This window comes from Mustela nigripes, chromosome 1 (genome assembly GCF_022355385.1).
Source record: "Mustela nigripes isolate SB6536 chromosome 1, MUSNIG.SB6536, whole genome shotgun sequence".
NCBI classification, from domain to species: domain Eukaryota; kingdom Metazoa; phylum Chordata; class Mammalia; order Carnivora; family Mustelidae; genus Mustela; species Mustela nigripes.
Genome location: NC_081557.1, coordinates 50,929,878 through 50,945,925, shown reverse-complemented (window position 1 = coordinate 50,945,925; position 16,048 = coordinate 50,929,878). Strand labels below are relative to the sequence as shown.

The 16,048-nt window shown below is 44.9% G+C and overlaps 1 protein-coding gene and 2 non-coding genes across 3 annotated transcripts; all 3 read right to left on the bottom strand.

The window, feature by feature from the left end:
• Positions 1 to 8,398: 8,398 nt before the first annotated feature.
• On the bottom strand, positions 8,399 to 13,877 carry RPS3 (ribosomal protein S3). Its single transcript, XM_059411002.1, has 7 exons — positions 13,800 to 13,877; positions 12,481 to 12,611; positions 11,948 to 12,041; positions 11,457 to 11,551; positions 9,589 to 9,776; positions 8,933 to 9,129; positions 8,399 to 8,473 (listed from the first exon to the last, which is right to left on the bottom strand). Exons 1-6 carry the CDS (start codon positions 13,827 to 13,829, stop codon positions 8,936 to 8,938), a joined length of 732 nt encoding a protein of 243 aa, XP_059266985.1. The 5' UTR covers positions 13,830 to 13,877; the 3' UTR covers positions 8,399 to 8,473; positions 8,933 to 8,935.
• On the bottom strand, positions 9,235 to 9,379 carry LOC132009493 (small nucleolar RNA SNORD15). The gene has a single exon (XR_009401963.1). It is a non-coding gene; the product is annotated as a small nucleolar RNA SNORD15 (small nucleolar RNA).
• Positions 12,766 to 12,913, bottom strand: LOC132009494 (small nucleolar RNA SNORD15). The gene has a single exon (XR_009401964.1). It is a non-coding gene; the product is annotated as a small nucleolar RNA SNORD15 (small nucleolar RNA).
• Positions 13,878 to 16,048: the final 2,171 nt, after the last annotated feature.

The window sequence follows — 16,048 nt, the reverse complement described above, 5'->3', positions numbered from 1 at the left end:
TGCACCTCTCATGCCATCATAAGCACCTGGGGGACCTGAGGCTCCATGGGCAGCAACATAAAACTGCTAGAGGAGGAAGGATAAGCTCAGAGGAAAGAGGGGACAAAAGATGTGACACATTCTGTGAGGCAGAGACCCAGCCGGTTCAGGTCCTATGCCTGTGTTTCTGAGGCCCAGAGGAGCTGGCCAGGTCCCATCTGCAGCTCGCCATCATGTGCACTCAGACTGCCTTTTGAAGAGCTATCATCTGCTCCTTGCATCCCCTCCAGGACAGGGCCAGCCCCATGCCCCTCCCTGTCTTCCGAAGCCCCAGGGCCCTATCTGTGGGGTCTCTCCAGCTGGGGCTGGCCCATCACAGCCCAGGACAAAGGCCTGGGTCCCAGCTGAGCTGCTACCCTCTGATTATCTCAGATTAGGGAGCCTGTGACCATCTGGACACAGCTGATAATGGCAGAGGGGAGGGGAGTGGAGAGGAGGGGTGTGGTGGGGAGGCCCAGACCCTCAGAGCCTGCCTATCCCCACCGCAGGGATAACGCCCAAGACAAAGCAAAAAAGGTGCTGTATTGTTTGACCACCTAAACAAAAGCCTGAATGGAAAAGGCAGGGGCAAATTCAGGGTAAGATTTGAGAACATGGGCCCCTCACCTGGACTGGGCACTTCCTGTATGCCAAGTAGACCACCCCATTTCCCCAACAATGACCATTCATGCTATCCCATCCAAGTACCAATGCCCTTTCCTATTCTCTCTGCCTGGGCAGATCCAACACCCTCCACTCCAGAGCTGACTACTCTCTCCTTATGCCCTTCCTTATCTATCTGCCCCTTTTCCACCAGACATATGGCCAGGCCTTTATATATGACATCTCTAGTCTTCCCTGACATACCCATAGAATGCTTCTTGAGGCAGGAAAGGTATCAGCTTGATTTTTCTATCCCCCAATGCCCAGAACAGGAGCCCACCTCACTCCCACCTCAGTATGCTATACCAGTTTCCTGGATTTCTATTTTATAGAAGGTAAGGTAGATACTATTGCCCCACTTACCAATGAGGAAACAGAGACTCAGAGCTGTGAAGTGATTTGCCTACTAATGTCACTGGTCTGGTGAGTGGTGGCAGAGCCAGGATTCCACCCTGGGTCCAGCTACCTCCAAAGCCTGCTCTCTCCATGTGGCCTCACCAAGGCTCTGCTGATCTGAGAAAGCTAATCTGAGAAAACAGTCTTGAGGGTGGCACATGAGTTATTTAGAAATAGAAAATATGGCAGTCCTCCCTTATCTGTGGGGGATACATCCCAAGAACCCCAGCATATGCCTGAAATCACAGACGGTAGCAAACCCTGCACACACACTGTTTTTCCTACATATACATACATCCATAGGATAAAGTTTAATTTATAAATTAGGCACAGTAATAATAGATTAAAACAATTATAAAAATTATAACATACTATAATAAAAGTTATGTGAATGTGGGCTCCCTCAAAATACCTTTTTGTACTATACTTACCCTTCTTGCAATGATGTGAGTTGATAAAATGCCTACAGGATGAGATGAAATGAGGTGAATGACACAGACATCATGATGTAGCATTAGGCTGCTACTGATCTGAACCAAGTCACAAGGAGGATGGTCTGCTTGCAGAATGAGGCTGATGTCAGGTAACTGAAATTGCAGAAAGTGAAGCCACGGGTAAAGGGGTCGGGGGACTACTGACATCATCTCCACCCTGGGAAATCCCAGCCTCATGTGATTTGGTCCCTGCCCTTAGGGGCCTCCAGCTGGATGAGGGGGAACCATCGTTCATCTCCCTCGTGAGTGAGGCTCACAGAACACAATACAAAGATACACACCCATGTGTCCTAATTTCCTAGGACGGTGGGTTTGACCAAGACCATATATGGAGGGCCTCCCTGGCTTCTAGCCCACTGCTCCTCCCCACAACTGGGCTGCCTGCTGAACAAGAGGGACGTCACTACACAACAGGAAACCAGACCACAAGTTCTGAGTATATGACTCCTTAGCTACAGGGGTTTGCTATACTCTCCCCAGCTGAGAACACTCTTAACTCTCTGTATGCCATCAGAAGCCACTGGACCCAAATTTAGTTTTGTTTTTTTTAAGATTTTATTTATTTGACAGACAGAGATCACAAGTAGGCAGAGAAGCAGGCAGAGGGAGAGGAGGAAGCAGGCTCCCTGCCAAGCAGAGAACCCGATGCGGGGCTCGATCCCAGGACCCTGGGATCATGACCTGAGCTGAAGGCAGAGGCTTTAACCCACTGAGCCACCCAGGCGCCCCCCAAATTTAGTTTTTGAGTTTCATTTTTAAGAAGTTCTATTTGTAAGGATTGATGTTTTATGACTGTTATTTTTAGCAGTCTTCTAAAAAACAATGAGAAATTTATTTACCTTCCAAAGACATAAAACTCTTATGGATTCATTAGATTCTTTTATAAATCTAAAATACATTATGAGATCATGATGAATTTATTTTTCCTGTATCTTGAAAAGCTTTGCTATTTCATCATCCTACAAATTATTTCATGTTACTCATCAGTGATTACCAAAGAAGATCACGATGATAAAATGGAAGGATGGTATTGCCATCACATCGTCCTTCAGTTTCCATACCGAACTTCCCTTAAGTACTACAGATCATCTTTCAAGAAGGTACAAGAAGTCCAGAGATGTTGGCTAAGAATTCAGGGTTTTTCATTTCCACCCATAATGACAAAAGAGAAGCAGAAGTTCTTTCACACTTAATCAGAAAATGAATGAAATCAGAAAATGAAAATCAGAAAATGAATGCAGAGACAATGGTAGTACTCTAGTCTCTGAGAATGGGGAAATTGCTCATATAAATAAAATCTTTCCTACGTGAATTTTTTTTTAAAGATTTTATTTATTTATTTGACAAATGGAGATCACAAGTAGGCAGAGAAGCAGACAGAGAGAAGGAAGCAGGCTCCCTGCGGAGCAGAGAGCACAATGCAGGGCTCCATCCCAGGACCCTGAGATCATGACCTGAGCCAAAGGCAGAGGCTTAACCCACTGAGCCACCTAGGCGCCCCCCACATAATATCTTTTGACAAAGACCTGTACCATTCTGTTTTGTATAGTATTCAGTATTCATCTTTTAGGATGCCTATGCCCCCAAATTTACTTGATATAGTTTGTTACATGCTGAGGTAGTTGTGTACGAAGGTGACTGTAGGGAAACAGATACTGTAGATATTTTTAAAAATTCATTAGATTGGTCAAATTGATCCTTATACACCGAAAATTAAAGATGTTTTAAAATTATGGAGCAAAGAAAATGACTGTCCCCTCTTCAATATTATGAGCCATCAAAAATTTTTGAAGTATTCCATGTTGACAATACAAGTGCAAAACTAAACAAAACCAAAAACCCAGAAGCAGTAAGCTAGAGCCTACTAGAGATATATTTGGAATCTGGGATCAGTAGTTATAAGATGCATACATGCCAGCTTCACACATGTTGGCTGATGAGCATTTAACAGCATTCAAGGGATGGTGTGCTTTGGGGGCAAATATGTCTTCCAGGCAAGGAAAATATGAAAATGCTTGCTGCTTTAATTCATATATATATGAATTATATACACAAGTATTTATTTTCATGACTATATGAATCACAGTTCTATTGAAATATAACTAATATCCCATAAAACCCACCCATTTGGAGGGGATAATTCAATGTTTTTTAATATATTCAGAATGGTGCTGTTATTTCTTGCTGAAATTTTAGTATTTTTAAGATTTTATGTATTTATCTGACACAGAGAAAGTGCCGCAAGCAGGGGGAGCAGGAGAGGGAGAAGCAGGCTCACTGCCGAGCAGGTAGCCTGATGTGGGCCCCGATCCCAGGACACTGGGATCATGACCTGAGTTGAAGGCAGTTGCTTAACAGACTGAGCCTCCCAGGTGTCCCCAAATTTTAGTAATTTTAAATACTTGTTTGAATACTTGTAAAAATTTATAAAATGGTTTTCCACTTTCCCTTTATTCTTCCTTATGTAAATTATCTGTAAAGTGACTTAAAAGGTAGGGTGTCTTGGGACACCTGGGTGGCTGTCGTTAAGCGTCTACCTTTGGCTCAGGTCACGATCCCAGGGTCCTGGGATCATGGCCCACATCAGGCTACCTGCTCGGCAGGAAGCCTGCTTCTCCGTCTCCTACTCCCCCTGTTTGTGTTCCCTCTCTTGCTGTGTCTGTCAAATAAATAAAATCTTAAAAAAAAAAAAAAAAGGTAGGGTGTCTATTAGACTCAAATGGTAAATAGCAATGGCTATTTTTCCTGTTGTCCTAAGGGAAAACCATTGAGCAAAGACCCATTACCTCTGGTCTCTGATCCCTGAAGGGAAAGAGGCCCTCTTGCTGGGTCTGTGCTCTCCCTCTCCTCCCCCTAAAAAGCAAAAATATTCTTAATTAAAGGCCAGTGGAGCCCTATCCTCTCTTGGCAGTTTGGGATTCAAAAAGTCCAGCTCCTCTGGCTCACCTCACAAAGGACCAGCAGGAGCAGGCCAATCATGAGGGCAGTCCCTGGCCAGGGGGATGGGACTGGGCCAGGGGGATGAACCCATAGTAGCAGCACTCCCCAATCAGTAGACAAAGTCCCAGCTGTACTTGTATGGCCGCACTGCTAGTACAACACAGGAATGAGCAGCAAAGGCGTGGTCTCATTTGAATTTCAGAGCTGGGGCACCTGGGTGGCTCAGTGGGTTAAGCCTCCGCCTTCAGCTCCGGTCATGATCTCAGGGTCCTGGGATTGAGCCCCACATGGGGCTCTCTGCTGGGTGGGGAGCCTGCTCCTCCTCTCTGCCTGCCTCTCTGCCTACTTGTGATCTGTCAAATACATAAATAAAAGCTTAAAAAAAAAATGTAGTTTTGATCAATAACAATAGGGAAATGGTTTGTTTCATAGATAAAATAACATCAAAATCTCATGTTCCTGAAGAAGAAAAAAAAAATAGTAAGAAAAACTGTCTTTAGAGGTTGAAAATGTTGACCTTCAAAGATACCTGTATGCTTTCCTGCCCTGGTGTTGGCAAGCCCTAACATGAAGCAGCTATATCTATACATAGCCAACACTGGAGCTCACAAACATTCACTAGGTGGAATATGGCATGGTAAAAGGCCAAATTCACCACCTATGTATGTGGCAGTGAGACCTGACCAGCAATGCCGACTTAACCCCAGAAGTAGAAAGCACAGTTTCTATGGTCAGAGCCCTTACAATTAGGCTGGGTAGAACCCAATACCATGAAGTTAAGCTATTCATTCCCAAGAGAATATGCTTAAGTACTCAACGGTAACAACATCTCACATTTACTGAGGACCTCTAATGGGTCAGGCACTGTGCTATGAAATCAGAGGCAGATGAGCAAAGGCTCAGAGATGTTAACTCTCTGATGTCCCCATGCTCATACTGCTAAGTTGTGAACCTGGTTTTGAGCGCAGAGTCTGGCTGGAAAGCCTGGGCTCTTAACTGTCTCCAGAGAGAACACACTAGATGATGAACACTACAGACAGGTATTGACGGTTAGGTCTTCTTCCAACAGCCCTGTAAGATACTGAGGACTGGAAAGATTCACCCTCAGTAGATCAGTGCTGCTGTCACATTTGAACCCAGGTCTGAATGCAAAGCCTTGCTTCTCCCCACCACCTCTGAAGTCTCCTTTTCAAAGCACTCTGCAGAGAAAAGCATCCTCCATCCTACCAAGCTTGAACATTCCCATAGTCTTTGGCTAATTTCCCAGCTAGAGGGTTGGCTGACTTGGAGGGGAGGAGCAGATCCCACATGATCACCCTGCTGTGGACTCCAGAAGGAAGATTCTGTCTAGAGGCAGACCCCCATGTCCAAGACACCCTCCGCCCATTGTCCTCTGATGCCACCAGTTTCTGTACTTCTCCTGGTTCTCCATCTTAACAGTGCTAGCCATTGGTTCTGGACCCTTGCTTGCCCGGTGGGCCTATTTCCAAGTTCTCTCATTCCAGCAGCTATTCTCTCTTTGCCTGATGGACAAGTTAATCTACCAGTTTCTGCTTGAAGCCCCTGTCCTGATGGACAAGTTAATCTACCAGTTTCTGCTTGAAGCCCCTGTCCTGGTGCCAGGAACCCTAATGACTAAACTTAACTCTTAAGAGCTTGACAGCAAACTTTTGGTGACAAGTCCATGAAAGGATGTCATTTGCTTCCATGTTGCCATCAGCCAGATTCCCACCAGGGGGTTCTGTGCAATGTGCAAGTCTGGGCCCACCTCTACTATGGAAACCAAAGGAGCTATCCTTCTCCCCACCTCAGGCAGCTGGGTAGTACACAGGGCTAGCCAGTCAGATATTCACACCTGGAATTTTGAACTTTAAAAGGATAGGAGGCAGTGGAAAAACTCACTTAAGCCCAAGGGGGGATGGTAACATCCTTTAAGGTAACCTGCATTTCTTCATGGGCTGTAGTCAGTGCTTACCTAAGTTATGCACTTATTTCACATGGTTTCTTGAAATGGTTAAAAAAAAATACCTCAAAGCCTCTCCTTTCTTTACCTGAGTAATGGCTATCCAGGGGTGTTCATGTTGAAAACTCGAACTTTACATGTGCACACTAACTAGCATAGTATTCTGCAGGTCCATGCAATTCAGTTAGTTTTACTTTCCTTCCCCAAGCTCGTTACTTTGGTGCCTCCGTCCTGCTACAGCACCCCCTGGTGGGGACATTAACAGCACTTCTGAATCCCAACAAACTTCCAGTTTTTAAACAATCTTATAACCTGATTAAGTTCCTGATGGAACTTAATCCCTATATAGTCATGTAGGATTTTCATGCCGCTTTGTTCCACACTAGTTTCACCTGAAGAAACCAGGAGGACCCAATTTCTTTTCTTTTCTTTTTTTTTTTAAGATTTTATTTGACAGAGATACAGCAAGAGAGGGAATACAAGCAGGGGGAATGAGAGAAGTAGGCTTCCTGCTGAGCAGGGACCCCCGATGCTTCAGGCCGAAGGGACAGAGGCTTAACAACTGAGCCACCCAGGCACTCCAATTTCTTATAGCTATCAATATAGAACACTTCAAATATGACAAACTATACACAATGTAAATGTTCTTTACACTTTCCTGGAGTATAATGGCTAAGAGGACAGAAGAGCTATACACTGCTTAGGAAAATCTACTTATTTCAGGCTCTTCAGAAGCAAAAGCAAATCCCCTTTACACTTCAAAGATGCTCAGGTTGAAATGGAGAATTATGTAAAATCTACCTATAGTATAGAATGACCTAAAATATAATGGACACTGTATTTATTTTCTATGTGCAGTTAAGATTTCCTTATGGGCACCTGGGTGGCCCAGTTAAGTGCCTGCCTTCAGCTCAGGTCGTAATGCTAGGGTGGGGGGGAGAGTCCCACCTTGGGCTCCTTGCTTGGCATGGAGCCTGCTTCTCCTTCAGCCTGTTGCTCCTCGTCCATGCTCTGATAAATGAATCTTAAAATCTCCTTATGCATCAGGAAAAGAAAACCATCTTAAAAAAAAAAAGATTTTATTTATTTATTTGACAGAGATCACAAATAGGCAGAGAGGCAGGAGGAAGCAGGCTCCCTGCTGAGCAGAGCCCAATGTGGGGCTTGATCCCAGGACCCTGGGATCATGACCTGAGCCGAAGGCAGAGGCTTCAACCCACTGAGCCACCCAGGTCCCCAAAAGAAAACCATCTTAAATATATCCCTGGGGAACCTGGGTGGCTCAGTCAGTTAACCATCGGCCTTCAGCTCAGGTCCTAATCCCAGGGTCCTGGGATGGAATCACACTCCCTGCTCAGCAGGAAGCCTGCTTTTCCCTCTCCCACTCCCCCTGCTTGTGTTCCCCACTTCTGTCAAATAAATAAATAAATAAATAAAATCTTGAAAAATACACACACAAATATATCCCTCTTGGGGCACCTGGGTGGCTCAACGGGTTAAAGCCTCTGCCTTCAACTCAGGTCATGATCCCATCTCTGTTCAGCAGGGAGCCTGCTGCCCCCACTCTGCCTACTTGTGATCTGTCAAATAAATGGATAAAATCTTAAAAAAAAAAAATGTGTGTGTGTGTATATACACACACACACACACCCCTCTTCTAAACCTATAATGCCAAACTGAAGGTCAACTCATCGGTGCTGTCCTCTTAGCAATCAGCCTTCACTTTCACCAGATTTATAGGATATTACTCTGGTTAGCTCTGTTTGGGTCCTCCTGTTGCAGCTCCTGCCTCACAAGCACAGCTGAAACCAAGAATTGCAGGGAAAGTGAGCCAGAGAGCCCTGAAAAATCAATCAAGTAATGTTCCCTTGGGGCAAAAAAATTCTCAGACCAAAAAGAGGACATACAGTCTATTCACGCCATATATCTTTCTCAAAGATTTTATTAAAGGTCTTTGCGGACTGAAATCCAGTCTCCAGATCCAGCTGCCGGAGAGACCCTGAAACCAAATAAAGCACAACAGTAAAAACAGAATTTTCACCTGAATACTGGTTCTTCCATGTCCCACTTAGGATGTGCATGAAGAATATACACACACAAAACACCCAGAAACAAACAAAAGGTACTAGGCTTAGAAGAGGCTTGGTGTTACTGTTTCAACTGCTTAAGAGGCTGCTGAAGAACAGGTAACTAACAAGAGTGCTTGATTTTAAGCAAGTAAGAGGAAACACCTTGTTTCAAACTCAGTGATAAACACAGGAACTTCTTAGGAGACCAAGGTATACCCCTCCCCTACAGAATACGTGGTTAAATGGGACCCCCACTCCAGCCTGCATTGTGAAGCGTCAAGAAAGTACAGTCCGAGTTTATGTATTAGTGCTTAGCGCAGTATGGGACACACTAGTAGCAGGAAGACAAGAGGGTCCTACTCCACACCAAAAGGCCCCTAGAGACACACCTGTTATGCTGTGGGTACTGGCTGTGGCATTGCAGGAGGCTCTGGCTTCCCACCTTTCTGTTCCGAGATGGGGGTGGTGGGCAGTATCTCATCTTTGGGTTCCACAATGCTCACATGATCCGGCAGGGGCTTCTTAGGGCCAATCTTACCACTTGGGTCCCAAGGAAGCATGATCTTCACTTTGATGCCCAGCACACCTAGAAGATGCCATAATTAGTATCTAGCTGTGGTTGCCCCAGTCCCACCGTAAGACAGGGCAGAAAGAAGACAGGAGTAGGTTCTTCAAGCACCCGAGTCTGGTCCCTTCTCAGACAAATGCCTCTAATCAATCAATGAACAGGACACTTTTGCAAAAGGAACACATGCACAGCACCACAGAACGTGGCACTGACAAGGACCAAGAGCAGGATGTGACCTTTCTGACTCGTCATCGTGTCATCACTGAAGGGTACACAGGTGGCTGAGACAAGAGCAAACCAACTCTCAGATCTGACCTATCTCAGCAATACAGTTCTTACACAGCTCATCAATAAACCCAAGTGGAGTATAAACATGCTCCACTTCTCCAAAATGAATTTCCCAGCACTGAAGTATGCACAAAAAAATCACAACCATATGCTGAAGGCTCTTTGCCTGCAGCACTCCCAGCTGCTCACCCTGTCTGAGCAGCACATGGCGCACAGCCGTGTCAACGTAGTAGTTAACAGGGTCCCCACTGTGAATCATCAGGCCATCCACAAACTTCATGGATTTAGCCCTCTGTCCTCTGAGTTTCCCAGATACCACGACCTCACAGCCTTTGGCCCCACTCTCCATGATGAACCGCAGCACACCATAGCAGGCCCTTTGGGAGAACAAGACAGATATCCACATGTTATCACAGAAGACAAGACTGTTCGATCCTATCCCACACCACCATGTTAAAAAGAGCATGAACACGAGACTCACTAGTATGCACTATTTTCCATGTTCCTTTAATACGGAATGAATTTGACCAGAGCCTGTCAATTCTCTTTCAGTCCTATCGCACATCTTAAGCAGATTCCTTAGGGAATATAAGCCAATTCCTTCTAACCAAGTGTTTCCCAGCCTTGGATCCACATTAGAGTCACCTCAACAAGATTAAAATAAAACAAAAACACCTATGAAGTCGAGTCCTCACAGCAGGCCAATAAACAGGCAACTATAGACTCAAGAATTGACTCTTTTTGGGGCGCCTGGGTGGCTCAGTGGGTTGAAGCCTCTGCCTTCGGCTCAGGTCAGGATCTCAGGGTCCTGGGATCAAGCCCCACATCGGGCTGTCTGCTCAGCAGGGAGCCTGCTTCCTCCTCTCTCTCTCTGCCTGCTTCTCTGCCTACTTGTGATCTCTCTCTGTCAAATAAATACATAAAATCTTAAAAAAAAAAATTGACTTAAGCAGGCCCCACACTTAGCACAGAACTGGACATGGGTCTCAACCTCATGACCCTTAGATCATAACCTAAACCAAACCCAAAAGTTGGACACTTAACCGATCGAGTCACCTATGTGCCCCTAAACTGGCAATTAAATGCTGGGGGTGGTAAAACTCAAGCATAGATTGTCCACTCCTTCTTTGCAAGCACAACATTTCACAATCAGGATGGCAATCAGTAAGAACCCAGAAGTACCCGAGCCACTGAGTGGCCCTTTATGGTTTATAATATATTCCTCAACCTCTGGAATTCACATTCATTAGAAACTCTACTACAGCAGGCTCCTAGCTCTCTTGACTGAGCACTGGAAAAAGGTATTTCTAAGGCCTATAGAATTGACAATGCACACATAAATAAAAAACTTAAAAAAAGCGCCTGGGTAGCTCAGTAAGCTCAGGTTATGGTCCCAGGGTCTTGCATTCGAGCCCTGCTGAGCAGCGAGCCTGCTTCTCCCTCTCCCGGCCACTCTGCCTACTTGTGCTGTCAAATAAATAAATAAAATCTTAAAAAATAAACTTCAGTGCGTACAAAAACCACCTGGATCAAGTGGTTGGGCCGCACCTCCACTTTCCATTTTAGTGGATAGAGACTGCGAATTTTTGTTTCTAACAAGTTCTCTGATGATGGCAGTGATGCTGGCTCAGGAACCAAGCTTTTGAGGACCATGGTCTAAGTGGTGTATAGTAGGCATTCAAGGCAGACAGGCAGTCTTTCTTGTATGTCCCTACCTATAGCCTTTCCTGCTACCCACCTCCCCACCAGGTCAACCTTCCTAAAACATAGCTCTCCTGTCCTTCCCCTGCTGAAAAACCTCCTAGGGCTCTGCAGGAAGTGCCAACTAAATTTCATACACTAAGACAAAGCATTCCAATTTCTTCACAACACTGAAATTCCACAAAGAATTCCTACGGAGATCTCATCAGTAGGCCCAGCTCCAGACCCCATCTAGCTACCTCATGCCCTTTCTAGTCCTGGAGTTTTGTTCTATTCCCAAAGCACCAAGGCAGTACTCCCTTTACAGCACTGACCCCTGTTTAAAACATAATCATTAGAAGTTTCAGGCCACTCACCTCCGCACAGCAAGGCCTCCTAGGAGTTTGTAACGCAGAGACTCTGCCTGGGCAATAGCACACAAACCTCTTGTAGCCACCTTTTCAGCATAAAGCTGTAAGAAAGAAACAAAGCATACCCTTAAACCTGTTAATTTTCCCCCACAGTTTTCAATAAAAAAAAACTTCATTCATCATACAAGCATGTACCACTGTGGCATCCCTCAAGTACTAGAACACTTCCACTACCCACATGTAGCCTACACTTTGTGATATAGTCCGAATCTTTCCATATTGTCCTTCCACCCCTAGCTCCTTCTACAGCAACACCAACTGATGAGGCAGCCAATGCACCATATGTACCATTACTATTCCCAAGTCGAAAGCAAAAAATCCCTTCACCACCAGAAATGAGCAGAAAAGGACTATCAAAGGAAGCCCACTGCTTATTAAGAGAACTTGAACAAAATACCAATCCACAGTAATCTCTGGCACAAGGCACAATCATTCACCTCTACACTGCCCTCGGGGAAACCAAACCTCTTCTGAACCACAGCAGTTAATTCTCGGATCCTCCGGCCCTTCTCACCAAGAACATTCTGTGTCCTGGGGAAAAAAAACAAAAACAAAACACAGACAATTTATAGCTCTTACAAAATTCCAAACATGGCTTTAAATTTTTACATATATGTAGTCAAGTACCATTTACCTAACATACGAACTATAAATTTTGGATGACAAGAACTAAAGTTCGATTTAAAATAGTTAAGAAAATTTACATTTGTGGGCAGCCTGGTGACTCAGGTCATGATCCCAGGGCCCTGGGATAGAGCCCAGCATCAGGCTCCCTGCTCCATGGGGCATCCGCTTCTCCTTCAGTCCCCTCACCCTCACTTGTGCTCTCTCTAATAAACAAATAAAAATCTTAAAAAAGAAAACTTACATTTGCTAAGGCCAGTGCACTGACTGTCCCTGTAAGTTTACAGAATACACCATCCTAATATATACAGCATTACAGATGATAGCCAAGAAAATGAGTTTTCACCTGGTGGCCAAGATAATGATTTCTGTCCTGGTTGGTGTCACTCGGACCTCAACCCCGGAGTAGCCATCTTCAGCCAGCTCCCGAGTGAGGAACTCGTTCAGTTCAGCTTTGAAGATGCCATCAGCAACAAACTAACCGAAAGGGAAAATTCACAATTAGAACTTGGACGCAGGGTCATTTTCCTGCCTAGTCCTTCTGCCAATGCAACGCTCATCAACATTCAACACCTTGAAAAAACCACCCATCATCACCCTATTACCCTTGTTCCACCACTCATGTAGCAACCCTTCTCAGACAAATGCCTCTAGGTCGTCCTCTGGAAGTTACTTTAACCCAAGGGCCCTTAAAACCGCCACAGAACGCAGCAAGGAGTAGGGGCCACCTGGCAAAGATAATACCTCCAGTCAGACTCGTCATCCTCTCTTCATTGAAGGGTTTTTTAAGACTTGCTGTATGTACCTACACATGCTGAACAAAAAGCGGTCCTCAAATGGCACATCCACAACTCCTTCATTCATTAAGGCAGAGATGCTGCCCTTTTAACTAACGAAAATAGACTTAAGTAAGCAGTCGCAATTGTAGACACAACTTGGACCACCTGAAGACTGCCAGCCAGGTTATCCTGCAATAAAGTGCGCGTGTCTTACAAAGCCGGAAAGTCCTAATTCGAGTAAAAGTGTGAATTTACACGTTATCACGCCCACACAAAATGACAAGTTAGGTGCCTATTTCTAATGCATATGGATTTTACACCGTCCTCGCCCACGGAAAAGCAAAAAGTGGAAATTCGATGAAGTGCTTGTTCCAGGTCTCCTCCCTCCATTAGCCCATCAGTTTCCTTGGGGTACAGATGGAGCAAGAAACCGTCAGCAGTCTTCCCAAGCGAGTTCTCTGGGGTCAGAAGGCCGCAACCCGACTCGAAGCAAGCATGAGTACGCTGCCACCTCCCGTTCCCAAACTCACAGTGAGACCTGAGGGGAAACGGCTCAACCTCTCAAAGGACCACATGTTTACTGAAGCTATTTGCTGGCCAAGAAATGCTCACAAGCGCTTCATCCCGTGCAGGAGGGACACCCGGCGTTCATCTCTGCTATTCGCCCAGAAGCGGCAGCGATCAATCACTCCCTTTCGCCGCCAAACTGAGGTCGCCAGGTTCGGGCCCCGCGTTCAATCCACCGCCATCCGCGGCCCGCGGGAATGCCACGCGGCCGAGGCCGCTTCTCGAAGCAGGGCATGGAGCTGCGAGTCTCGCGACGGCGTCTCCACAAACCCCGACCCGCGCGGCGCCAGTTCCCCGGACCAAGGCCCCAGGGTCTCACCTTCCTCTTCTTCGAAATCTGCACCGCCATCTTGCCGCCGCGCGCCCCGGAAAGAAAAGGAAGTAGCTCGTGGGCGGAAGTAGGTATAAAGAGCGCGAGCGACGAGTAAGAACGGCGCGACGTCGACGCCTGTACGTGCTCCTGGGAATTGTAGTTTTTAGAAAGGCATTAAAGGAAAAAAGGAGGGTAATGGAGACACCTATAGGCAGAAATAGGAAAGGGAGACGCTCAATCGGAACTTCAGAACTGCAAGAGAGCCTAGAAATTCCAAGTATAAGCTCACACAGTAACAGCATGGAACTCTGGTTCCTACCCTCTGCACTCAATGAAATTCGTTTAGGTTCAGCCCTTCTAATCTGTATCCATTTCCTCTGTTCCAAATGATGGCAATACTAATATCTAATATTGATTAAATATTCTAGGGACTGTTCTATGCCTTTATATTATGAACTCATTTATCTCTACCTTTCATAAAGTAAAATATGTAACGGAAGTCACAAAATAGTGGTTCATGGATTCACAATTATTTTTCCATTAAAAAATTATTTTTAGGGGCGCCTGGGTGGCTCAGTTGGTTAAAGCCTCTGCCTGAGGCTCAGGTCATGGTCTCAGCCTCCTGGAATTGAGCCCTGCATCGGGCTCTCTGCTCAGCAGGGAGCCTGCTTCCTCCTCTCTCTTGCCTGCCTCTCTGCCTACTTGTGATCTCTGTCTGTCAAATAAATAAATAAATAAATAAATAAAAGCTTTTTAAAAAAATTTATTTTTCCTAAGTCAATTGGAGAAAGACAACTATGATATGATCTCCCTGATATGAGGAAGTAGAGATGCAACGTGGGGAGTTTGGGGGGTAGGAAAATAATAAATGAAACAAGATGGGATCGAGTAGGAGACAAACCATAAGAGACTCTTAATCTCACAAAACAAACTGAGGGTTGCTGGGGTGTGGGGGTCAGGAGAGGGTGATGGGGTTAAGGACATTGGGGAGGATATGTGCTATGGTGAGTGCTGTGAAGTGTGTAAACCTGGCGATTCATAGACCTGTACCCCTGGGGCTAATAATACATTATATGTTTATAACAAAATTTTAAAATTTTTTAAAATTATTTTTCCTTACATTTTGAAAAATTCAAACATACAGAAAAGTTGAAAGAATTGTATATATGCATCACCAAGGTGCTCCAATTAACATTTTTGCCATAATTGCCTTATCATATATCTATCCGTCTGTCTATTCACCCAAGGGTGAATCTTTTGATGCATTTCAATGTAAGGGGCAGACATCAGCACACTTCACTCTGAAACATCTCAACAACAGTTTTATTGAGAAATAATTGCCATACATCACTGTATAAGTTTAACGCATACAGAATGATGGTTTGATTTATAAATATTGTGAAATGATGACCACAATAGTTTCAGCTAACACCTATCATGTCATATAGATACAATAAAAAAGAAAAGGGGGAAAAAAAGCTTTTCTGAACAGTTTTATTTTAAATGTGAATAGTTGGCCTACATTTAAAAATCAGGAATTTTTGTTATAAAACTATTTTAAGCTTCTCTTAAAAATGTAGAAAGACCTATCAAAATACCAAGCCCATGTTTCCTCATGGCAGCATTCTCCTTCCCTGTTAGATAGCAAAGGGCTTTCCAGTGTGCCAGAGTCCCTGGTGGTTTCACTCATTTACTGTCTGGCCCTAAAAGCTATTTGAGCTTTTCCCCAACAGTAAAAAGATTCTGATGCAAAGATCTGTCCTATAATCATGGAATTACCAGAGTTCTGGGGGGAGCAGAACAGAGGGACCAGGGAAGATGAAAAGACATGGATGGACTGGGATGCCTGAGTGGTTCAGTCACTTGAGCGTCTGCCTTTGGCTCGGGTCATGATCCCAGTCAGGCTCTCTGCTCAGCGGGGAGCATGCTTCTTCTTCTCCCTCTGCCCCTCTGCCTGCTTGTGCTTGTTCTCTCTCTCTCTCTCAAATAAATAAATAAATAAAATCTTAATTAAAAAAAAGAAGTGGGTGGACCAAAGAGAGAGTAGGCTATGGACCTATGTATTTTGGTGATGGATTGAAGTTGAGGCAGAATTGAGAAGGATACTCCAGTTTCTTTCTTCTTTTTTTTTTAATTAATTAATTAATTAATTTGATAGAGAGAGAGAGAAAACAAACAGGGGGAGCAGCATAGGGAGAGTAAGAGCAGGCTCTCCACTGAGCAGAGAGCCCGATGCAGGGGTTGACCTGAACCAG